Source organism: Scedosporium apiospermum (assembly GCF_000732125.1).
Source record: "Scedosporium apiospermum strain IHEM 14462 chromosome Unknown SEQ_SAPIO_0033, whole genome shotgun sequence".
Lineage (NCBI taxonomy): Eukaryota > Fungi > Ascomycota > Sordariomycetes > Microascales > Microascaceae > Scedosporium > Scedosporium apiospermum.
Window position 1 is genome coordinate 1,014,816 of NW_015971734.1, and position 25,769 is coordinate 1,040,584.

Consider the following 25,769-nt stretch of genomic DNA (forward strand, 5'->3'; position numbering starts at 1 on the left):
TTTTCATAGATCGAGGAAGAAAATCGAGCAGTCGACACGTCTCCTAGTAGATTAATTCGTACCGCGCTGAATGCGGGCATGGGCGAGGTCGCAGCAAGGTGTTCTGGATTACTACGAAGTTCAGAGTTGAGGTTTGGTTTTGGCTAGAGCTCGGGCTTCTTGACCCGGGTCCTCTACAGCTTCTAGCACGTTACATTACAGAGCCAGGCAGAAAAAGAACCCCCCCAAAAAGGCCCTAACAATTGAAGCATTGGCTCGCAGGCACAAGTCACAGGCTGGCTGACTGCTGGCAGTCTCCATCAAATCAATTTGAAGCACAGTGCCGAGATCCAGGATTAGTTAACCAGAGCATTAACCCAAGTTCGTGTTCAAATTCTTGGGGACACGTTGAGGCCTTTGAGCAAGTGCTCAAGTCAGCATCAACAGGCATTGATTTAGAGGGGAAAAAAAAAAAAAAAAAAAAAAAGAGAGAGAAAAAAAAAGAAAGAAAAAAAGAAAGAAAAAAAGAAAGAGAAAGAGAAAGAGAAAGAGAAAGTACCATCAAATCTATAGATGCCGTTATAAATATTATAATACAACCAGACATATAGCGAGGAAATACATTGCACATTTATTTTTGACAGGCCAAACGAGCATGGGAGCTTAACCGGTTAAACCCAAGCCAAAATGGAAACAATAGGAGAGTGTAACCTGTCTGGAGACGCCTGGTCCATTTACCGATCCACAGTCGCCTCACCCCTGTGATGAGGCTGGTCCTTCTTTTGCTTCGCCAAGTTCTCCATCTCGCTCTTGTCCTTCTCCCATTGGTTGTTGGTATCGCCGAATTCTTCCTTTAACTTTTTGGCTCTCTCAGCCTTCTCTTGCTCCTCCTTCTCTCTTGCGAGTCTCTCCTTTTCCATCTCCTGTCTGAAGTTAGCTTCAGGAAGCACGGGTGTTCCGTCTCTTCGGCACATACCTCCATATGTCGAATATCATCCACACTAGGCTCGTATAGATGCCAAATGGTATAATGCGGAAGTCCAACCACAGAGTACCCCATACGTTTGGCCATCTAACATGTTCAGGACGTTAGCTTAGGCTTCGAAGTGCCGAGAACAAGATTCCGTTCCTACCTTCCCGAAACCCTCCGTCTCGGCATGCTTCTCAAAGCTGAATGCAGGAAAATGGACTCCGGATCGAAAGACGCGTGCTTTCGCGAGTATGCTCACACCACCAACACCATCAATCTCCATCTCCATATCAGGATCACCATAGGGATCTCGAAGATACGCAAGATGGGGACGCCAAGTGGCATACTCTGCATATCCCTCAACTATGACCGCGTCTTCATCAAGGGTGTCCGCCAGGGCTAAAGCAGTTTCTGATTCCTGCCACGAATTCAGGTCGTACGGCTGTTCTCCTCCGAGCCAGTCCGGCAGCGGTCGCCAAACATCTAACTACACGTGAGTAGGATGCCGAGTGTGTAAATATCGACGTCTGTAAAGACTTACTGGGTACGATGACGTCTTTGTTATGTCTCATGAGATCTTCGAGTATTGTAAAGGGGGCAGTCTGCACATCGACATCCCTCCAATAAACCCAAGAGTGATAGGGTCGTAGCGTAGCGCTTAGTAGCCAGTTCCGGGCTTGGGCCATCAATTTTCGTCGGCTCGCCTGGGCTGCAAAGCCGTGGCGGCTTTCGACATCCTGGTTTACCTTCTGGCCAAAGTCCTTCTCGATGATAGAGACCTCGCCATAGTGCTGTGTTATATCCTCATCTGATTGGATATCGTTCATAGAGTCGATGACGACCTGTAAAGTCCGGTCCTTTGAATCAGAGACTAGAAAGGCCAAGTCGACGAGGTGGTGCGGATAGGTGAAATTGCGTAGGTGAGAAAAGAACATCGGTAGGTGCACTTCCGCATCGCGAAGTGGGACGCAGAAGAGAATACGCTCTTCGCGTTCCCACCCACGAGCTGTTCCTTGAACGTTGCTCAGATCATAGTATCGAACAGTCTCTAATTGACTGTCGCCTCCAACTGTTAGGAGTCCCAAGGAAATAACAGACACAACAGGCCCTCGGGGCCAAACAAAATAGCCGAAGACAATAATCGCGACCAAAGCGTAGATGGCTCTAGTCAGAAGAGCTCGTCGGCGACGGAAGGCTGGTGTAGAAGACCGCGGTTCGAACCTGATGAATGGCATCTTTCAGTGTGGGTTCCAAAATCCTATGCGAAGAGATCGGCCATACCTATGGGGTGAGATATCGAATGTGCCGCCACGAGGATAGCCATTGGCAAACGAACCAGGATGATGCCGGGGCATCTTTATCGAATCTTCTGACGATACATATGAGGGTAACATTCGAAGACGTCTTTGCGGAGAGACGCGATGAACCGAAAGGGGATGAAGCTCAGTCGGATACTTGATGCTAAGGATTTGAAGGGAGATCTAGAAACGTGTATTACGTATTGCCCCGTAATTGTGGATTAGATACCAGGATTCGCCCAGTGTTTCGAGCTCATCTCTCATAATAATATTACTACGATCCATAATTACTTTTAATCCAATAAATTAACAATAGTATTGACATATCAAAGATAATATTAAAAAAGTTATGTCTGATTGAATATTTATTTACACAGTTAATATATTCTCCTTTTAAATTTATCTAAATAAAATAAATTAGTCTCGAGGAAAAAAAAAAAAAAAAAAAAAAAGAAATCGTTCTCCGATATAAGTAGAAAAAAGCTTTTAGGTCAGGTATTTTGGTATAAAAGATTCTCTTCAGAGAGATCAGAAGCAGAACTGGAAAGTGTACTCATCATAGGATGATGAAGCTTAGAAAAAAAACCAAGTGAAATGTGGGACCTGACTCACTGTGAAACCTGTTCGATGAAGGATGATACGAGTACAATTCGGAATCTTGTACTGGAGCAAGTTAGCGTCTGACTGACAGTCGAGAGAGGAAGAAAAGTATCAGCAACATTGGCGAGGCCAAAACGGAATCAGATGGTAGTGCATGTGTTCAAAAAGCTCAGGTGGTCGCTTGAACTGTGGTTTGCATTTCATCATAGTCAAGATACATATCAATGCGAGGTTAGTACTTACAGAGACCGAGGTTGCGAGACAGCATTAAACTTGTTTCGAAACGGAGAAGACATGAAGAGAGGAGAAAACTTGTAGCCAAAAATCGAGAAAGAGAAAGCTTTAAAGCAGTGGGCAGAATTTTTTTTCTCTTTCTGTGTTAGTTCAGCCGAAGTATAAGAATAGATACCCCTCGGTATCTCATAATGAAATATTCTAATAGTCAAACAGGCCCGGCGGGGCTTACTCATGAATACTCTTCCCCATAAACCCAGAGCAAACATCTCCTCGCGTCTTTGTGCTCGGACAAAACTTTAGAGAGGACAGCTCAACAAAGCTCGCAATCATTCGCACGCAACCCTAACTGGCTCGATAGCCATGGCCGACAGGCGGCGGATCAATGGGCCCTCTGGGATTACCTGCCCCCCGTTCTATGATGATGATTTGCCAACCCAACCAAGATCCGAGGATGAATTTCGAAACATCTGTAAGAGCCAAAGCTCCTTTTTCAACATTAATCTTCCGTCTTGGCAAGGCCAAATGCTTAAATTCGACCGTCCATATCTAGTCTTGAAAACCGGGGTGACTCCGTCGGCGTCAGGTTCTGCATATTTGGAGATTGGTCTCCCACACACCAATTCCACGGTTGCGGGAGAGGCAAACGGCCTAAAGCTTATCTGTATGGTGCATGGCCCACGCGCGCTACCAAGATCAGGCCCCTTCTCTCCGCACCTTGTACTTACGACACATGTCAAATTCGCGCCTTTTGCGACTTGGCACCGACGAGGGTACCTCCGCGATTCTAGCGAACGAGACCTTGGTGGCCACCTTGAAACGGCTCTCCGGGCAGCTCTCATCGCAGATCGGTGGCCCAAGAGTGCCGTGGATGTTGTTGTTACAATCGTGGAGGGTGAACAAGACAGAGCAGCGGCGCACAGCGGGGGGCATGAGATGTGGGATCTTGTGAATACTTTGAGCGCCTGTATCACGGTCGCATCCGCGTCACTTGTGGATGCTGGTATTGACTGTATTGACTCCGTGTCCGCAGGGGCTGCCGCACTCACGGCGTCTCCAGTGTCTGGTAATCCTGAAGTGGTTCTAGAGCCATCTGACCTATCTCAAGTTCTCGCAGCTTGTTGCGTGGCATATCTCCCTTCTAGAGAAGAGGTTGCCGCATTGTGGGTAAAAGGCCACATTCCCCCTTCAGATTCTGTCAATAGTACCCGGCTCATAGCTGCGGCGATCCGGTCCGCCAAAGCAACCGGGCTCACGCTGTCGGAGAGCTTAAGAGAGCTGGCTTCTACTAATAACGAGACCTGAAGCCTCTCTGAAGCCATCAATGTCCTGGAGACCCTTGGGATAGGACTGCGCCCTTTTGCCTTTGTGACGTCATCGGTCGCAACTCGAAGTGTAGTCTTGCCTGGCTGTATCTTACGCTCCTTGGGCACTTTCTCTTTAGTTCGCCAATAGCTGCAATTCGTCAGGTGTATTAATAATGCCTCATGCATGTCGTGGTAGCGCTTGACACCATCCCATCCTCATCCACTCCACCACAGTACAGTGCTACCGATGGTATCGTCACAGTGCTGACTCCGCTCATCTGTCGTCGTTATTATTGAAGGGGACCCTCCCTCTCGTTCTCTCATATCCGTTTGTTCAAATCCCAATTTAGTGACGAACTCCCAGAGATGGCCCAATATTCCTTCCCCGATGTGCCCGCTGGTGCTTAGTCTTCAAATGGTATCGACTGATGCTGGAACCATCTCCCCACTATTAATCAGTCAGCGAGTCCTGAGCGTGCCACCAGCGACCTGACCGTTGCCTCTGTTCCCGTCGCGACGCCAACAAAATGGATGATCATCTTCCTGATCTTCCCTCCGGAGACACATCGCGTGGGATTTGGTATAATTTTACAACCTGGACAGCACAACAGCTCAAATATACCGTCAATGTGACTAAATACGCGCCATCGTTGGAAGATCTTGTCTGGGCAGGCCCGCGCATTGTGAGACGGCTCGGATCGATCATCTTCCTTCCCGACGCTATTGAAGGACCACATGTCTCCGGCCCGGCCCTCTCAGATTCTCTTCAGAATGCGTACATGATGGCATCGGATTCCGCTCCGAATACAGTCGGCATCAACAGACATGCTTCGGGATCGAGCGCCAATCCGTTACCCGGACCACTCCACAGCCCTGTCGATGGAACAAGGGGGTTTGGCAGCGTATTCAGCTATGCGACCAGTAAATGGGCCCTCTGCTGCATTGCGATGGCTATTATCTTGAACCGGGCTTACATCTTCGCGGCTACCCGACGGAGGCTAGTACTACCCTGGCATATACGTGTTCTTATACGTGGCGCTCCGATCGTTCTCCTCGGCCTGCAGGCGAGACATTTGCTTCAGTCTATCCAATGTCAAACTTCTCCCGAATTTCCCTCTATGCGCTGGGGGGACACAAGTAAGCACTCAGAGCTTATGTTCCCCCAGACCAATACGTTTCTTCATGGCCTCAGTTCCACTCTACTCCTTAACCCGACGGATCGCGAATCTTGCGTCTCAATCCATATGATCCCACAAAATACCGACCCCAGCCGTGACGTTCGGGAGCTCAAGGGATCTCTTTCCCTCCTCTGGCCCTTGTTTGGTACATTTTGCCTAAGCCAGCTCCTAGAAACTATCGTGTGCGCCGTTGAGGGACGGACGCTCTCCGCAGAAACGGGCATGACTCTGTTCGAGCACTCCCTTGCCTTTGCGGAAGCTGATGCAGCAATCAGCAACCAACTCGGCTGGGGTGTATTCAACTCCCACAGTAGTGTGGGCACCTCGGCAACTTCCCTCAACTATACCATGGCCGTTAGTCGTTCTATGATTCTTCAGAGAGTTAACACTTCCCCCGAGGTACTTCTTGTGGCATTCTTGTCCTCAATGGCCCATATAACGAGCCATCTATTGGGCACGTTCAATCTTCAGGCCAAGTTTCGTCTCTTGAGCACTACACTTTGGGGTCTTTCCTTCATGGGTAGTATTATGTGGAGCGTTGCCACATTCTCCATAGACTCTCTCGACAGACAGAGTTTGCTGCGGTTTCCGACCGTGTGTATCATCGGCTTCATCCCCCACGTTCTTGTCTTATCAGGCATTGTTGTCTGTTTGTCCATCTACGGGTTTGCGCTTTTGCTATCCGCAATAGCCCCTCCCCAGGGAATTGATTTCAGGAATCTAAATTTCCGTCAGCGACTTGCCCAGGCACAAGGAAATCTTCAAGCCAATATATCCCTCTCCGATCTCCGGATTAGCCGCGAAATGGACTTTTACACCGCATTACTCAGGACTGGATTTGGAGCGATCACGCTTGCAAGCGAGGCCGTTTACTTAAATGAAGACTCAGCCGTCAACACTCCACGCCATACCTGGCTTGAGGAACAACGGTCTCGGGAATTGGAGGAATTCCACGCTAGACTGTCGGGGACTGCAGACGTGACCTTCAGCAGTCGTAAATCGCCAGCGGAATCCGGTGCCGCACAGCGTTTAGCTCGTGTGGGGGCATTTAACGGGTATTCCCGTGAGAAAACTACGCAAGCAAACAACAAAGAAAGGGCCAGTCTGGATAGACAGTCAGGAAATGGCGTGGGCGCCGCTGCAAGGAGCGGTAGGTGGTTGGTAGCATTGGATTACATGCTCAACATTTACCGCGTTGTGATGAAAACGTGGGCACTCATGTTTCTCAAGATCCTTGAGAAGCTAGGGATAAGATCGCAACCACCATGGCTACTCTGGCTGTTCCGAGGGGGCAAATCATCGACTGGGAGACAACTCGCACGGCCCGAATTAAACCCTCCACCGTCGGTAAACGCTCCGCAAACTCTTGACGGCATCTGGATCCCTCGAGGTGACCATGTCGATGTAGAGGCAGAAGTGAGAAAACGCGTGCAAGCCACGGCCCGGGGTGATAGAAGCTTTAGTGAGGAGGAGCTTGACGCCCGCCTCTATTCCTGGTGGCTGCACGGTGGCACCTGGGGTTCGGTGGACCGCAGTGGGGATTACGCTGCCAGCGAAAGTGAGAGTATCACGGACAACACAAGCGTGATTTCTAGAAGTCGATCTGATCAGGATGATGAAGAATGGGGTGAAGAGTACGACCAAAATACCCTACTCCAGTTAGGATCTCCCTCAGATCGAGAGACAAGCCCCGCTGTTGACAGCCCAATTCAGCTATCGGATCTCGCACGTCTTCTACACCCGAAGACACTCGAGGACCAGGAAGAAGCAGATGCGTTATCCGCTCACCTCGCCAGCGATGAAATACTGACAAGATCGCGGTATGAAAGGATTCGCCGCCTTCAGTCATCGCACATACTCGCCGGAGCGCTGCCAAGAGTCACAACCATCTTTTCTCCGTCTCATCTCGCAAAGCTTACTGTTGATCAGGAGTCTAGGCTCCTGGAACGGATTTTGCTCTCGAGACGACAACAAACGCGACAATCGGAATCGTTACCAGATCGCCAGTCTCAATCGTGGGCGACTGGTGCTTCCGGGATGGGCGCAGAGGGTCCTCAGTGCGTCGTCTGTCAGAGCACCCCAAGAACTATCATTATTTGGCCTTGTCGCTGCCTCAGTTTATGCGACGACTGTCGAGTCGCTCTGGCAATGAATAACTTTGATAAATGCGTATGCTGCCGGGGAGAGGTGAGCAGCTTCAGTCGCATCTTCGTACCATAACCGTTACGTTTGTGTACGATAGTCACAAGGTGCCCATTTATAGAAGTTTTCAAGCTCTTACAAAGTTACCATCATTGTTATTATTGTTGACGTTTAGAAAGGTAAACTTTACATGCCTGCCCATTCGATACAGAAAATGCGACCAGTATCAAGCTGTGATCCGGGACGGGTATCCCCTCCCCCAATGAGGAAACCTTTCTTGACGGTGGTACTCAATCTCCCACCGCTAACCACGTCTAACAAGGGAATCTTATCTTCCCAGTCATACTGATTAGCGAGATAGTGAGCGTGAAATCGAAGCGGATCGCCGGGGTAAACACTCAGTTGCGCACCAAAGCGTAGGCCTGGCGTCATGTAGTACCCGTCAGCCCGTAGCTGTCGCATGAGCGGCGCGGATGTAAACAACCCCGAGTTCGGCAGGGGCAGGGAGGCCCGGCTTTCAAAGCAAGTGAAAGTAGTAGCACACGAAGCCCGCCTTGTTGTTTGTCTGCTCCCCGGAACCAAAGGTTGGTCTACAATCTGCGGGGTCGGTGCAGTTCGATCGGGGGCGGACGTCCGAGTTGAGTCTGGCTCGGCGATGGGCCCATTGAGCACATTCGACAGGTGCTGCTTCTTGGCCAATTCTAGTCCCATCCTTGCCTCCACGCCTTTACGGCTACATTGAAGCGTCGTAATATACTCACGCCTCCCGCCAATGTCAGAGCCATCAAAGATTCCGAGTTGAAATGGAGCCTCAGCTCTAAGCCTCGCTACGCCATTTTCAACAAGGACCAGTGCATCTTCTGCAGAAAGTTCTAGGGGAACGCCGAGGAACACATTCTGTGTCGGACTTTGAGGTACTGTTCCCACGAGAATACCACAAGTGGCATGATGGCGGCGCAGAAAGGCTATGTGTCGACGATCGAAGACAAGATGTCGCCCAGCGATTTGGGAGATCAGAACGCCGTCAGCCTCGCATTCGACTGCCTCTCTCATTTGGCAACATTACCTAGAGAGAATAGATTTCCCAGTTAGCCTTTGAGGAATGTTACGCGTCGTTTTCCGCCAGGATCGGGTAATGATAGGTTGTTCATGCAGACTTAGGTTATCAACACACACAAACAAGTATTCTGTGGATTGACAGATTATGGTATAAATATAATCATAATGTGTTGCAGGGATAGGAATCACAATTAGATAAATACTGACCTTTGCCGGTTAGCAGCAACTTAGAATCACAATGTTGAAACCAGCGTGCTTGATCGATTTTCTGGCAACATCCTTCCAGTTGCCTTTTTTTGCAAAGGAAAAAAAAAAATTGAAAAAAGTGCTCTCGTTTCAAAAATTTTGTGTCTTAACTCGTTCGCTTGGAGCTGACAAAGGTAAGGCTTAGTCATTAAAACTGGAGCCGATCTTTGGCAATTTGAACTGGGGTCAAAGTGCTACTCTCGCTTGAAGGGTTGTCGCCCAGACAGGGTGGAAGACTCAGCGCTTCGATAACGAGCCCGCTGGATCTGCTCAATTTGAACGATAGGGTCGAGAATGAGCTCACGACTTGAGAATTCCTTCCACGTTCGTTATGGACAGGCAAGGTATGAGTACTGAGTATCCCTGCGCTCTCCTGAGATGTGGTCGTCATCAGCGAGAGCTCCAAGACGCAGTCCGATAATAGTTCCATCCAACGCGTGAAACCCAAGGAGCGAGGGTACAACGAGGTGGGGAAAACAATAATCGCAGAGAGCTGCGCGCCGTATCGCCTCAACAGTGCTCTGAGTCCATGCATAAATTGCAGGATATCGTCGACCTGATAAACGTGCATGCCATAAAGTGTTGGTGACAGAAAGCCAGGCAGTATTACGCGGTGAACAGCATCTGATGATGAAGTCTCCATTTTTCTGGCAAGTTCATAAATGAAATCCATGAAGGGCGGGCGGCGGCCAGAGGGGTCAGGAATATTATTCTGACCAGTCCCAACGACCCGGTTCAGAGGATAAAAGGACAATGTTCCTCGCATATCGCTAGTCTTGAGGCGTTTTCCAAGGTCAAACGTGTGACAGAAGGTCCCCGCCGGACGATAATCTGCATCACCAATTCCGGGTAAGCACATAGAAGTATCTAGTCGAACGGTAGAACATCAATTGATGTCGTGAATTAGGTTATCCCATGTGACAACAGCTTCTAGCCTAGAACCGAAGGCTGTGGATTGTCAAGGGTTTGGGTAGTTTGCAGGACCGACGGGCTCACGAACCTGCTTCGGGAGAGTAGCTGTTCCCAAGCGCTTCATATCTCCACGCGATTTTCATTGGAACTTTATCTTTACCTAGGTCGACTTTGGAACTCTCACCGGCCCCGTCGAGCCCAGGGAGCTCGCTCACCCACCCATCACTCGGGCCAAAAACATGGACATCGTGGCCCTGGACAAGACCTTCGGCAGCATAATACCGGGATAGAACACCACCAAAATCAGTTGTGCCCGCTTCTTCCACGAGCATGGACGTTCCAAGAGGCAGGCCAGAGTGTCCAAGGATGGTGTCCAGGGAGGCAGTCCCTGTTGATATTGTTGGTCGCCCGTCCAATGGAGATGGTCGAACCCCAGAAGGAAGGGCTTGTTTTCGCCTCCCAACCGGGATTGACTGGGATTGCGAGCGAGTAAGAGTCCCCACAACAGCGTTCTTTCGATGGAAAGGCATTGGCAGGAAAAGTGCGGTGCGACAGCCTGGGCGGTTTGGAGGGAGTAAAACTCAAAGATCGGCTTGAGCTCTCCGTGGGATAGATCCCTGTTTCAAGGCTTCACGGGTGCTCTCTAATATCTTTCCCCTCTTTTTCTATCCTGTCTCGTCGCCCTTTTTCAACATTTTCCGTCCTTGTGCGGGTAAGAAAATCTTAAAACAATTCAACCAAACGAATAACAATCTGAAGACAACCCCAAAAACATAATTAACTGGGTAGTGGGGCAGCAACGGCGAACAAAATTGCCATGATTTACCCGACGCCAACGCCTTTTTTTCAGGCCGTTCGTTCAAGGGAAGGCCGATGAGACAACGACGGCTTCTTCCAGCAATAAACATTTCCTCTGAGCGTTTCCCACTTAATCACCGGATCCCCTGTCCATTACCGAACGATATCCCCATGATGACGACAACAGGCGGGGACGCAACTCTCTTTGAAGAGTCATTCACCATCACCAACATCGATCAGTCGAAGTATGACCGTGTTGCACGGATCTATGCGACCTCCACGGATAATCAGACTGTCATCTCTCTCGACGTCAATGTAGAGCTATTTCCTTGTCAAGTTAGCGAAGGAATCAACGTGGTACTCGCCACTTCCCTCGCCTTGGATGGCTCCAAGGACGATGAGAAGGGTTGGAGAGATAACAAGAAGGGTGTTCACCCCGAAACAAGCCTCGCCGAGATGTTTGACTACGTGTGCCATGGCAAAATCTACAAATTTGAGGACGGCGAAGATGGGCAGACAATGTAAGTAGACGTCAACCTCGTCGAGCGCAGGACTTTCGAGGCTAACCTTTTTTTTTTTTTTTGCAGAAAGGCTTACGTCTCGTTCGGAGGCCTTCTCATGTCTTTGGAGGGCCCTTACAAAAAACTAAGTCCCCTCAGAGTTGAGTATGCGTACCTCCTAGTGAAAAAATAAATCACGGCCAATCGTTTTCAACTCCCCAGCTTGCAACTCTCAACAGAGTAAGCTACAGCACACTTCAAAGATGCATCTTGATGAAGCCCGCGCAGCAATCAATCTATATTGAAGCAATGCGAAATTACCAAGGGTTCTCTGCGTCACCCTTTCCCATCCCACTCATGGAAATATGGAGCACTCGCTGCGTTGCGATGTGACTTTTTCTTTCTCGTGCGGGCCAGGGAAGGGCAGCTCACGGTGGATGTGCTGGCAAATCTCCTCCAGGTTTGGCTCCTCAGCCGTGGTTAAAATTCCGTGCCTGATAAAAAAATCGACCATAACTAAGGCACAATTGGGTTTAAACCTCCCCTTGGAAAGCTGTTCCTGTATCTCCTCCACCGTGCAGAGATCAAACGACTCGACCTCACCATCGTTAGGCCTTGGGATTATCTCTGCAGGCATTTCAAGATCGTAAATCCATTGGCATTCGGGATAGATGAGGCCAGATTCCCCGCCAGCACGCCGGTCTGTGATATAGACGTATGTAATCGTGCCGACAGCTTTGGCCGAGCTGCGGACAAAGCTCTGCGGCAGACTCGCCTCCTCATCCGCCTCTCGAATGACGCACTCGAGGGGGTCCTCTCCTGTCACCAAGCCGCCCGCAACTGTACTATCAAGCATTCCCGGGAAGGTCGACTTCGAAGCAGATCTCGTCGGAACCCAAATTTTGAGTCCGTACTTGGCGTTAGGGCAGCGCACGTATCCCGTGAGGTGAACACCGTATCTGTTAACACCGAAGAGACCAGCCGCAGACCTCTCGATGGTGCAGACGAGGTCATCCGCATTCTTATAGACAGGCCAAGGCTCCCGTGTCGAGGTCTCAAGAATTGAAAATACCCGCTGTTTTCTCCAGCACTGGACAATTTCAGCGATACACTCGCCCACATCCGCTGCCGATCCGTCGCTCACCACGGTCATCGTCCGGCTATGATGGTCAATCTGTATCCGACCCGCAAATGACGCTGATGTCTCCATAAGCCTCCTTAAAACCACGGGCAACAAATACCCAATGGGAACCGCCTGGCTCCCGTCTCTCACAACCCACTTATAGAGGGTGTTTGGCATTTCCTGATGGGCATTTCCCCCATGCCCTTCCCAGGGAAAGCTTGAGAGCCATCGAATAAGTTTAAATCGCTGCTGTGCACGGGGCAAAGACGACTCACCAATCAACTTCTCTAGCAAGATCCAAGTTCGATTTCGACTGGCTCATTTCGACTCTTAAACAAAAGAAGACATGGACGGAGGAAGAATATAGCGAAGAAGAATCTTGATGGAAGGAATTAATGGTGGCATTACACAAAGGTAGTTGGTGACGAATTAGCGCAGCCCCACCACAACCCAAGCGACAACAATTGAAAGGCAAGAGCCCGTTGCAATACCCTCCCACAAAGGTCCAAGTCCCGAGCCATTGATCAATCAGCTATCAATGATGAGCTGCTGACGTTATGATGGCACATGCCACATTCAGGTGCAAACTCATTTGATGCTTCGCAACTTCAAATTCGACGGGGTATCGCGAAGGGAGGGGGAAAAAAAAAGAAAAGAAAAATACTCAGCTCAACACGTTGAATTCGCCGAGCGCCTCAATTAACAAAGAACCGCAGAGCGCTTGCAGAACGCCTGCCAATCTACGATGTCAGCGTTACCTTTTGGTGTCATCCCAGCTGGAAATCCAGTCATCACGGAACCGACCACTGTTCTCTCCGACACATCCTTCCTATATACAGTTCCCCCGAATAGGCCATACTCTCACATTGTAGTGTTTCTCTTGCCCGGTGTGGTATTACCACCCGACACTGCAGCCGCCATATACATGGCCACAACAGAAGAGGTAGCAACCGCATCATCTTCCGGCCGCACGCCCGACTTCAAATTTCTCGGGGCGGTGGGCCAGGGAAAGGAAAGCGCCGTGTTCAAGATCACGGCCCCTTCGGAACCAAAGCCATTGGATGCGCAAACCCAGCTGGTGCTTGGTATATCTATCGAGTCCTCGGCCTCCATATCCAATCGCTTAGCCAGTGTACCAAATACCAAGACGTCTGGCCATTCAGTTGCACCCACCACCAACACGGTTTTGCTGGCCCAGAAGATCATACGAAGTGCATTTAATTTTCTGTCGGGTTTTAGTGGCTCCGCCGGTCCCGGTCAGCCCGAGGTTGTTCCTCTGAAAGCGTTCGAGGAATGGTGGCACAAATATGAGAGCCGACTTAGATCGGACCCCAGCTTTCTCGATAGACAGGAAGAGTGATTAATACCTGCGCGTGTGCCATCCATGTTATTTTGGCCGCTTGAAGGAGCCCAAAGAATAAGTCAAGCCTAAAATTGGCCAAAGCAGGTCCTTCCTTTAGGCAAAGGTGGACATGATTCGAGCCTCGCCATCAGCGGGATCGATGTTATACAAAGTAGAATCTAATATACAAAATTACAATCTAACATGCATTGGCAGGCCTTTAAAAACATGTTCCGTGTAACTGAACCAATTCCTTCTCCTCCTCCTCCTCCTCCCGCTGCAAAAAGAGAAGTCATTGGTTATCTTTAGTCAGAGCTCGAGAGTGTACGATATCGAGTGTCGATGTAGGTGCGAGGGCAAGATAAAGGAGCCGCACGATCTCATCTAGCCGTTTTGCATGGAAATTATGGCTGGCGTTTTGCCCTGGCTGGGCTCCCAGCCCTGCTCCTTCGTCCAATATTCAGTATTTGTGCTTGAACGGCCAGCCTCTCCCGGCCCTCGGTCCTTGCAGCTAGTCCATTACGGCCAAGAAACAGGCCTGTATGCGCTTCCTCAAACCGTTCCGCTGTCGTTTTTGGCGTAAGAAGACCAGAAGACATAGCCGTAAGAGGCCCGCCGAAGGCCTCGGAGTCATCGGTATCTATCTCGGATAAGCTATGTTCTCCAGCACCACCTTCTTCTAGAATCCTCTCATAAACGTTCCGGTTATCCCCAAACAGCTTTCTTGCGAAAGGGAATATCCTGCCGGTTAACCTCGGGCAGCAACGTCGGCGATAATGGCGTGGTGCCGAAACGAGCCGCGCATAGATCTTCGTCCTTCTTTCTCGGCGACAAAGTAGTACCAGGGCAAGGACAAGCCCAATGAGGCAAAGAATTGGGAGAGTTGTCCTCGGGCGCATCTGACCTCCTGTCATGTAGGTCTTCGAATCCGAGTCCAGGCCGTCCGGAAAAGTTCCAGGCAAATACTCAAAATCAAGCGGAACACCGGGGAGATTCCTTCCTAATCCAACGGGGAGGTTGTCACCGACAGGCCTTATCTGGCCGCAGGCATACAAAAGCATCTGTCCGAGAGTCCAGCTAAGCTCCGTTCCGTCAATTTTATTGAGCGGCCTGAAAGAATCCGGAAAGCCTGCTTCCGTACCCTTGCGGCCTGTTTGTTGGGAAATATTGAACCCAGCCACTGATGGAGGATCCAATCTCAATCGAGGAATACCAACTCCCTCATGAAGGATGTTGATGAGCCACGACGCCTTGAAGCAAGCATCTTGCGCATTCCGTAATTTTTCAGACGGATCCTTCTTCCGGGGTAGGATATCATTCGCAATGTCATTCCAATCCCTGTTGCAGAATTCCATTACCGTCTCCTGGTAGGTCATTAGATCATAAGACTTGGCTCCAGCCGTCTTCAAGAAATTATGAGTCATGTGCCAGTATTCAGATATGCCAACGAAGCGACTAACTCGGAAATCGATAGCCGGCGCATGCTTTCCGTTGAAGAGACAGGGAGTCTCCTCGCAAACAGTGTCCTTTCCAAGAAGTGGAAGTGTTAGGCGTAGACACTCCAGGAAATCGCCCGTGCCAACAAGGATATCTCTATCGGCAACCGTCTCCTCCAGGTCTGACGAGCCACCTTCGATCGTAATTCGTAGGCCATGGGGCATGCAGGGGTCGGGGAACTCGTGGCTATCGTCCGCGATATACTTTTCTCTAAGGCTATCGACAAATCTTTGTCGCGCAACGTTCGCCCCAAATCCCAGGAATGAAGCAGAGAAGACTCTATATTCTCTCATACTCCCATCTAGGTTTCGCAAGCGAACTAATTTCAGGTCATCGGCATGTTTTTCTGTCTCTGTAGTATTAGGAGCGTAGACGATTTGAGCAGACGCTCCTCCCATATCCAAGAAGCCATATGTATCACGGCTATCGTTCAGCAGTCCATTGACATTATTAGCCAAACCTCCAAGTAAATAGTTGGCTGCAAGCCAACCATAGACTCCTTCTGTCTCGCCCGTGATAATCCGCACATGCGTTTCACAATCACTGACAAGAAACTGGCTGGAATTCCGGATATAGTTGCAAACCTCACGCAATAAACTGGTTTGCTGTGCCTGTGCAACCATGCGCATACCTGCAGTTGCCATAAAAAAGATGGGGGTTCCGGATCGTTCACTGAACGGGATGGCATTGGTTGCAGCATCAAGGAGGGGTTGAAGATGGCCTGGGCCAACCTCGGCAATCTTGTCGACAAAAGTTGAGAGGCCCGGGTGAATCTTATACACCTTGGTGGGTGTCAGGCGAGGGAGCGCTTTGGATTTGGGGATCGATGCAATCTCTCCCTGAGCATCCCATCGGTAAACATGAACGCGGGTCCCAGAGGAACCTGCGTCGATCGCGACACCCCATCGCCCTACAAATTACGGCCGAATTAGTATACATGAGCGCGGTTCTCAAACACAAGGTGGCTCACGTTTGCGCTGCATTGGGGGCTTCCCTGAAGAGTAGAGAGATGGATTCCCACGACAGCTACGAAAAGCTTCGGAAGAGAGCTTTTAATAAAGTCATTCCTTTATCAATTAAAGTGGCCGCGCCACACACTAGTAACTAGATCATATAACTATATAAGGAAATTATTTAATAAATTTATAAAAACCTAATATATAAATAATTAAAAGTTTAATTTATTATATTATAATAAAAATATAATATTATTTAAATTATAAATTTTACTATAATAAAAAGACTATATAAAAACTTAATAAAATAAATTAAATTTTTATAAAAATATTTAAAAAAAATTTATAATAATAAAATTAATATAATTTTTTTTATAAAGAAGTTATATTTAATAAAAGTAAGAGGTTAGCTTAATAATAGCTAAAATATTTTTTTTTTCTTTAAAAAATAGTAGCTATTTATTATAGTTTTTAATATACTACTTTATTATTAAATATAAGTAATAGCTTACAACTATAAAAGTAAGTAAGTATAGCTCACTTACTTTAAAGATAATATCTATTAATAGATTACGTATAAGGCTAGTAATTATTTATATACTAGATATATTACTACTAGTAAGATTATATATTAAATTTTTTAATTTTTAAAAGTAAGCTATTAAAAAAGTAAAATTATTATTTTCTAAATAAATATATTAATATATAAATATTTATAATTTTTATATTTAATTATATTAAATAATAGCTTATAATTACTTATTATTTAAAGTAGTTAAAAAGTAATATTTAAGTAACTTATTAATAATATCTAATAATATTCTATTTTACTTAAAAGATAGCTAATATTTTTATTAACTTACTTACTTATTTTTTTACTAAATATATATATAATTAAAAGTAAAATAATTTATTACTTATATTTCTTTTTCTTTATTAACTATTTTTTATTTTACTAATTAACTACCTATCTATCTATATTCTTATTTTTTTTTTTTTAATTATTAAAAAACTACTTTTATATAGCTTATTTTATAATTAAATTATTACTATATTTAAGTAAATAATCTTAATATAAAGAAAATTATATAAGAAAGAAGAAAAATATAAAATAAAAGAAGTTATTCTAAAAAACCAGTTCTTAAAAACAACTAAAATAGAAACCTAAAAACAGTTTAACTAAGAAAACTAAAAACTAACTTTCGGAAGAACCGGAACACGAAACCTAAAAATAAAGTCTACTAGTAAATCTAAAATCAGGTTTCTAAACTAGAAATAAGTTTTGGTTCTAAGAAACAAGTTTTCGAGAACTTAAAAACTGATTTCTAATAAAACTAAGAAACTAAAAACTAGGAAATAATGATTATAGAATTCCGGGGTATCCGAATGACGTCTATAGTATTCCGGGGCATCCGAGAAGTAACTAAGTTACTTTTTAATGTTGTATAAGAAGAAATCGATTATACATAGACCTATTTCCTCCTCTTTCCTTCCAGCTTTAGAAATAGAAGAATAAGGACTTCTTTACACACAACTCTAATATAATAACTGTTTTTATATAATTATTTTCCCTTCAACTTCTTTATTTCCTTAAAAATTTTAATAGTTTAATAATTATTATTCTTTTATTCCTAGAATTCCTTATAACTCTATTAATACTTCTTATATTTAGCTTTTATCTCCAGAATTAGAATATAAGTATAGAGGTTATAACTATAAATCTTATTATTTTTATATATAAAGGCTATATATTTATTCTAATTATACTTTCTTTAGTAATAATAATATAAAAAGTTACTTTTTTTAATTAATACTATAAATACTTTAGTTCTATTATCTTCTTTAGAAATCTTATACTTTAATAAAAATCTTATCTACTTCTTTTTACTAATAATATTAATAAAAATTTTAAAATAATATTTAACTTCCTTATAGAAGATATAAGCTAGATCTAGTACTATTATTATATTTAAGTAAAAAATAATTTATTAAAAAAAATCTATTTTTTTAATTCTTTATTAAAATAGAAACTAGCTATTAGGTATTACTACTATACTACCTCAGACAGTATATAATCACAGGCTAAACAGCAATCCTACACTACTATCTATAAATATAAGCACTCCTATACTTACTTACTAAAAAGAAGAATAATAATCTAACTTTCTTAATAGCTTACTTACTTAACTATAAAATCTAGTATATAATCTTACTAATAATAATATACCTAGTATATAAATAATTACTAGCTCTATAAGTAATCTATTAATAGATATCTATTTTAAAATAAGTAAACTATACTCCCTTACTTCTATAATTATAAGTTATTACTTATATATAATAGTAAGGTAGTATACTAAAGCTATAATAGTAATAGTATTACTTAGTTTCTCTAAGAATCCTAGGCTCTATTTATCTCTATTTCCCCCCTTCTCTCTTTTTTCTTTTCTCTTTAAGATAGTAAATAAGTAATTAATAACTTAAAACTAGCTAAGAAAGCTCTATAAGAGCTACTAGTAAGGAATATATTAATAATATAAGTAAACTATATTTAGCTTATAAATAAACTAATAAGTATATAAGAACTAGTATAATAATATATTAAAATAAACTAAATATTTAAAAGTAAGAAAGATTAAAAAAAGTTAACTATTAATAAGATAAAAGACTTCTAAAAACTCTAATAAATATTATTAAAGAGAAAAAAAGAAATAAATAGTAACTTAAAGATTATCTATTATCTTAAATTAATTTCTAAACTAACTTATAAATATATTTAAAATAAGCTAGTACTAAGTATTATTATATTAAGTATTAACTAACTAAGAGTAGAATTAAAAAATAGCTCCCTAGAAGTAATTCCTAAAAGATAACTTTAGGAAAGCCTCTTATATACTAGGTAATAAAAGAAAATAGCCTTACAAAATAAAATACTGGTATACTCTAGTATATAAACTCCTAAACCCTTAGACTTAGCTAGATAGAATAATTTCTAAATAACTATATAGTAAAAAAAAAAAGACTACTTTCTTAACTTAGCTTAAATATAAACTTAGAACTAACCTTAATTAAGTAAAACTAAGAAAAATAGCTATTTAATAATTAAGAAAGTACTTTATTATTATTATATTCTATAGTAGCTAGCTAGTAAATTATATTTAAGAAGATAAAAACTATACTAATCTTTATCTAGAAAAGCTAATAAACTTTATTAAGAATAGCTAGCTCTATAGCTTTTAGAAATTATATAACTAGTAAACTAAATTCTAATTTAAATATATTAATATAAGTATTCTAAAATACTATAAAACTAGTAATTTAAGGATAGTATAAGTAGTAAGATAGCTACTAGTTAAATACATAGATTACTAAAAATATTAGTTTCTTATAGTTAGATATAAAAAAAAAATATAAAAATTAAAGCTATTTTATAAATAAAAAATATCTTTACTACTATACTATAATACTATTTACCTAGGCTATTAAAGCTAAAGAATTACTAAACCTAGTTTTGACTAGCTTACTTTTAAGACTTCTATCTTAAATATTTTAAAATAGTATTTTAGAATAGTAGTATAAGCTGTTACTATATTTAAGTGAATAATCTTAATATAAAAGAACATTATAAAAGAAAAAGGAAAAATATAATATAAAAAAAGTTATTTTAAAAAACTAGTTTCTAGAAAAACTAAAATAGAAACTAGGAAATAGTTTAACTAAAAAACCTAAAAACTAACTTTTAAAAGAACCGGAACAAGAAACTTGAAAATAAAGTTTACTAGTAAACTTAAAATTAACTTCTAAAACTAAAAACAAGTTTTAGTTCTAAAAAACAAGTTTTCGAGAACTTAAAACCTATTTCTAATAAAACTAGAAACCTATAAACTAGAAAATGACGATTAGAGAATTCCGGGGCATCCGAATGACGTCTACAGTATTCTAGGGCATCTGAGAAGTAACTAAGTCACTTTTTAACTTCTATAAGAAGAAATCGATTATATATAGACCCTTTTCCTCCCCTTTTCTTCTAGTTTTAGAAATAGAAGAAATGGAGACTTTAAGGACTTTCTTATATATAATTCTAATATAATAACTATTCTTATATAATTATTTTCTATTTTAACTTCTTTATTTCTTTAAAAATTCTAATAGTTTAATAACTATTATTCTTTTATTTCTAGAACCTCTTATAATTTTAATATTATAACTAAAGAAAGCTTTTAAATAGGGAGAAGCTAGAGATTATATAAGTATTAAATAGGGAATACTTAAATATATAAAACAATAGAAGAACTATTCGGAGTTACTATATAAGATAATCTATAAGAAATAATAATAATAAAGTTAATTAAAAGAAGAACTAATAACTATTATTACTAAATAACTTAAAAAGCTTATTTAAGAACTTATTCTTCCTATTAAAAGGAAGAAAAAGAAGAAAAATAATTATAGTTATAGCCTATAGTAAGGAATAACATTCTTCTACCCTATCCTTATAGTCATGTAAGAATATCACCTTTTTTATTACAGTTACCTTTTTCTCTATTATAATATAATTAATTTCTTCTTATAAAAAGTTAAGACGTGACTTAGTTACTTCCCGGATGCCCCGGAATACTATAGACGTCATTCGAATGCCCCGGAATTCTGTAATTATTATTTTCTAGTTTTTAGTTTCTTAGTTTTACTTAAAATAGGTTTTTAAGTTTTTAAAAACTTATTTTTTAAAACTAAAACTTATTTTTAATTTTAAAAGCTAATTTTAAGTTTACTAGTAAACTTTATTTTTAAGTTTTTTATTCTGGTTTTTTTTAAAGTTAGTTTTTAATTTTCTTAATTAAATTATTTTTTAGTTTTTATTTTAGTTTTTTTAAAAACTAGGTTTTAAAATAATTTTTATTTTATTTTATATACTTCTTATTTTTATTATAATATTTTTATATTAAAACTATTTACTTAAATATAATAATAGCTTACTATTAGTAATACCTTATTACTTTAAACTAAAATATAATTAATAACTAGCTACTATTAGTAATAGCTTACTACTAATAACTTTTAGTATTTTAAAATTAGAATATTAGTAATAGTTAGTTACTACTAGTAAATATTTTACTAGCTTATTATAAGCTTTTAATTAATAGTATTTAATTTATTAGTAGAAAACTCTACTAGTAAAAAGTACCTACTTCTAATACTTAGCTTACTAATAAAAAATATCTTAAGTTAATAAAAACTAATTACTAGTAAAAATTAAGATAGTTATTTTATAGTTTTATTTAAGAACTTTAATAGAAGGTTTTAATTAAAATACTACTTAATATTTTATGCCTTTTAATAAAAGTAAAATTTATAATCTAACTCTTTATATTAACGTATATAAAGAAGCTAGGAAAAATATTAAAGATAAGTAAAGTAGTAAGACTAGTAAAAGAGATTAGAAGATATAAAAAAAAGAAGAAGAGGATATAAAAAATATATATATATATATATATAAAGATAGAATTTATTATTTAAATTACTAGTTTAATATATATTAAATATTTTTATTTAACTTATAAGATCTAGGAACTAAAAACTAATTTTAATTATTATTAGTTAAATTAATTATAAAGTTTTATTAATTATTATATATAGCTTTTACTTTTATTTCCTAATTACTTAAAAATATTTATTCAATAAAAACTTTTATTAGATTAGAAATTTTTTTTAATTTGAAAGTAGTATATATAAGTATATCTATTATTAAAGTTATAAGGAGTTCTAAAAATTAAAAGAATAATAGTTATTAAACTATTAAAATTTTTAAGAGAATGAAAAAATTAAAAGTAAAAATAATTATATAAAAACAGTTATTATATTATTAATAAATTATATATAAGGAAGTCCTTATTTTTCCTTTTCCTAGAAAGAGAGGGAGGAATCTAGGTCTATATATAATTATCTTTCTTCCTCCTTCAGGTCGAAAAGTAACCTAGTTACTTCTTACATGCCTTCTATCTTCTTAGTTTTAGTTTTTCAGAATTTTAAAAATTGTTTTTTTTTATTCTTAGAACCCGTTTTTCGGTTCCGGAAACCCGGAAACTTACTTCTAACTTTTCGGGTTCCGGAAGTCCAGAAACTTATTTTTCGCTTTTCGAATTCCGGAAGTCTAGAAACTTATTTTTAGTTTCTTGAGTTATTTCTATAGTTTCTTGGTTCTAGGCTGGTTTCTTAGTTCCAGACTAGTTTCTTAGTTCTAAGCTAGTTTCTATTTTAATAAAAAAATAGAAAAATAGTTTTCTTTTTAATAAATTATTTTTTACTTAAATATAATAATAGAGCTAAAGTAAACTAGTAATATTTTAATTTTACTTCTATAATATTTACTTTAAAATAGCCATTAGATTTATTTAATAATAAAATAATACTTTTTTATATTTTATTAAGTTTAAAATAAGAAGAATCTATATATTTCTTATTATAGCTATTTTTTTCTAGCTTTCTCTACTTTAATTATAGTCTTAAGATAATATAAAATCTTCTAATAGAAAAGCTCTTAACTACTAGAAATTATAATACTCTTACTATTACTTATTATAATCTCTATATTATTATAGATAAGTAGTTTTAAGAAGTAAACTATAAAATCTATTATTTAATAATTATAAAGATTATATATTTTAATATTTAGCTTAAAATATTAAAACAATTTTAAAAATACTAGCTTAAAAGTTTTAAAGATAACTTTTATATATTTAACTTAGAATAGTAGACTTAAATAAGATATAATAGTCTCTTTAAGTCTAAAAGTAATTTAAATTATAAACTAGAAAAAATAAAAGCCTTAAAAGCTAAATTTAAAGATATATAAAATAATTTCTAATCTTATATTAATAAGTTATTATATCTATATCTAAAAAAACTTAAATATCTTAGACTTACTTAATAATATTTTCTTTATAATCTTTAAATATATAAAAAATTTAAACTTTAATATTTTATTTTCTTACTAGTCTAATAAGAGAAGAAAAGATATTAAGATTATATAGTCTATTAATAATTTTATAATCTAAGCTTATAGTTATTTATTTATTTTATCTATATTAATTTTAATAAATTATTAATTATATATTTAAAAAAGATTTTTTATTATCTTATTATTATAAAAAGTATTTATATAGTTTAAATTATCTTTTATTTTTATAATATTACTTTTAATAACTTTAATTAATTTATTATATATTTAACTAATATATTAGAAAATTAAATCTATATTTTTAATATACTAAAAAAAATTTTATATTTTTAAGTAGATTATATTAGAAATAATTATAAATATAAAAGTTATTATTTTAAAACTTTACTAGTTTATATTAATTTAGCTTAAACTTAGTAAATACTTTTAAGAAGAATAAATACTTTAAATATATTTAGAGGAGATCTATTTAAAATATTTAACTTTTTTTTAAAAAGTAGTAGTCTCTAATATAGAGTAAGTAATTTTTATAAACTATTAGCTTTATAATTATAAAAATACTAAATATATAGAAGCTATCTAGACTTTAATAATATAAAATTTAAAGTATTTAAAAGTAATTACTAATTAATAATGTCTAAGAGTAATATTTAGAATATATTCTATTATTTTATATACTAGCTTATAACTAGCTATAATATAAAAGTTTATAGTCTCAATCTATTAATCTATTAATATATTACTAAAATAATAGATACTATCTAATATACTAATATATTACTTAATATTATTAAAATTAAACTTTTAAATTTAAAATATTTTAATAGCCTAATACTATTCCTAGATATCTAGTAAGAGCTAAAGTCACTCGTAAACACTACTACTAGCAATCCTAGTATTAATTTCAATACCCTTAAGCTTCCTCTTTACTATTATAGAAAGGCATATAAGGAATATTATAATCCTAATACTAGCTTATTAATAGTATTAGGTAGATATAACTAGTAACAGAGTCAAGGTAGTTGTCAGTTGATAGTAAAGTAAGGTAGTTAAGTAGTATTTATATAAAGCACAAGCGAGAGCACACTATAGCACAGGACTTACTACTAGGATAACTCAGCTGCGGAGCCCAGTTAGAGTATAGTTGGAGAAAAAGGGGCTTATATAGTATATAAAGAATCTAGGAAGTAAGTTAAAGTTTATATATCTAATTAACTTTTAGTTAAAATATAATTCTAAATAATACTAGCCTTTTCTTAAGCTATATATAGTATATCTTTATAATTTTTTAACTTCTATAGCTATACTAAGCTTAAACTAAGACTATACTACTAAGAATTACTAGATATATCCTAGCCTAAGAGGCTACTCCTAAAGAATAGACTCTATCCGAGAGCTCTAAACTTTTAAAGGTATAAGAAATAGATTATCTAAATAAATATAGTAACTAGTTACTAACTATACAGTAAGTACCTTCTATAGAAGAAATAGAATATATATACTTGCTTATAAAGGATAAATTATAAGCTAAAAACTAAGAATTTTAAAGAAAAATTAAATAAATATAAAATAGAGAAGACCTCTTTTAAAAATTAGTTAAAACTAAGCTTAACTTAAATAAAATATTATATATAGCCCCTAGGGGCCTAGTATATACTATAAAACCTCTTATATAAAGACTTACTACTATAGAAGTTTAGGACTAGAAGCTTACTATCTAGGAAGGCAACTAAACTATTAAGAAGAAAATTAACTAGTAAATTTATATCTAATAAGCCCTATAAAAGGTTAGTAATAATTTCTACTTAAAATAAAGAACTTATACTAATTAGTTAAGTATAGAGAAAGTTATTTTAGAAAATTTATTTATTTTTATAGAAAAATTATATTATAATTTTAAATAATATATATTTAAAATTTAACTTAAGCTAGAAGAATTATAATAGTTAAAGAGATACCCTATTAAATTTACTACTAAATAGTAGAAGTTTTATAATATAATTAGAGAACTTCTAAAAAAAAAAGATAATATAAATATATTTAACTTATAAAAATACTTTAATAAACCTTTAGGTAATATAATTAAAACCTTTTTTAAGATAATTACTAACTATAAAGAAGTCCTATTAGAAGCCTATATATAGTAGCTATAAGTAGAGTAATATTATATTAAATAAGTAGAAAAGTAGAAGAGGAATATAAAGTAAGATAGAACTAACTTAACTTATAGTAACTTTTAATATTTTTACTAAAAGTAATTAAATTTTAGTTAGCTACTTTATAAATAAGTAAGAGATTAAGAAGAGGCCTTAAATTAAACTAGTAGAGAGAAATTATAAGACTCCTAAAATAAGGGTATTAGGAGATAATATATATAAAATATAAGAAAACTAAATACTAAATATATTATTTACTTTAACTATAGTAAAAAGGGCTACTATTGAGACGGAGCAGTGCAGCCTGCCCGAAACACTACAAGAAACAAGAAAGAAAACAAGGAATAAATAATCAAATAGTTAAGAATAGTTCCTATAAGAAGCTATTGCAATTCTGCTTATAGGAATAGAAATAGGACATGGGATATAGTTGATCAACAGAAATAGGACCATATTATAACTAAAGGAGGCTTCTAAATAGGGGGAAGCCAGAGATCAGAAAAGTATCAAATAG

General features: G+C 38.6%; 4 protein-coding genes and 2 pseudogenes across 4 annotated transcripts; 3 read left to right on the top strand and 3 right to left on the bottom strand.

The window, feature by feature from the left end:
• Positions 1 to 713: 713 nt before the first annotated feature.
• Positions 714 to 2,304, bottom strand: SAPIO_CDS0862 (Uncharacterized protein; the record flags this gene model as incomplete). The annotated part of the gene is made up of 5 exons (XM_016783550.1): positions 714 to 902; positions 956 to 1,051; positions 1,113 to 1,432; positions 1,491 to 2,170; positions 2,231 to 2,304. 5 exons carry the CDS (start codon positions 2,302 to 2,304, stop codon positions 714 to 716), a joined length of 1,359 nt encoding a protein of 452 aa, XP_016646316.1.
• Positions 2,305 to 4,915: 2,611 nt separating this feature from the next.
• SAPIO_CDS0863 (Uncharacterized protein) lies at positions 4,916 to 7,718 on the top strand (the record flags this gene model as incomplete). Its single annotated transcript, XM_016783551.1, has 2 exons — positions 4,916 to 7,386; positions 7,496 to 7,718. The coding sequence occupies 2 exons, from the start codon at positions 4,916 to 4,918 to the stop codon at positions 7,716 to 7,718; spliced, it is 2,694 nt and encodes an 897-aa protein (XP_016646317.1).
• A 3,176-nt stretch (positions 7,719 to 10,894) lies between these two features.
• On the top strand, positions 10,895 to 11,416 carry SAPIO_CDS0864 (DNA-directed RNA polymerases I, II, and III subunit RPABC3; the record flags this gene model as incomplete). Its single annotated transcript, XM_016783552.1, has 2 exons — positions 10,895 to 11,244; positions 11,311 to 11,416. 2 exons carry the CDS (start codon positions 10,895 to 10,897, stop codon positions 11,414 to 11,416), a joined length of 456 nt encoding a protein of 151 aa, XP_016646318.1.
• Positions 11,417 to 11,578: 162 nt separating this feature from the next.
• SAPIO_CDS0865 lies at positions 11,579 to 12,376 on the bottom strand (annotated as a pseudogene; the record flags this gene model as incomplete).
• Positions 12,377 to 13,271: 895 nt separating this feature from the next.
• SAPIO_CDS0866 lies at positions 13,272 to 13,706 on the top strand (annotated as a pseudogene; the record flags this gene model as incomplete).
• A 386-nt stretch (positions 13,707 to 14,092) lies between these two features.
• Positions 14,093 to 16,168, bottom strand: SAPIO_CDS0867 (GDA1/CD39 family protein; the record flags this gene model as incomplete). The annotated part of the gene is made up of 2 exons (XM_016783553.1): positions 14,093 to 16,095; positions 16,156 to 16,168. The coding sequence occupies 2 exons, from the start codon at positions 16,166 to 16,168 to the stop codon at positions 14,093 to 14,095; spliced, it is 2,016 nt and encodes a 671-aa protein (XP_016646319.1).
• Positions 16,169 to 25,769: the final 9,601 nt, after the last annotated feature.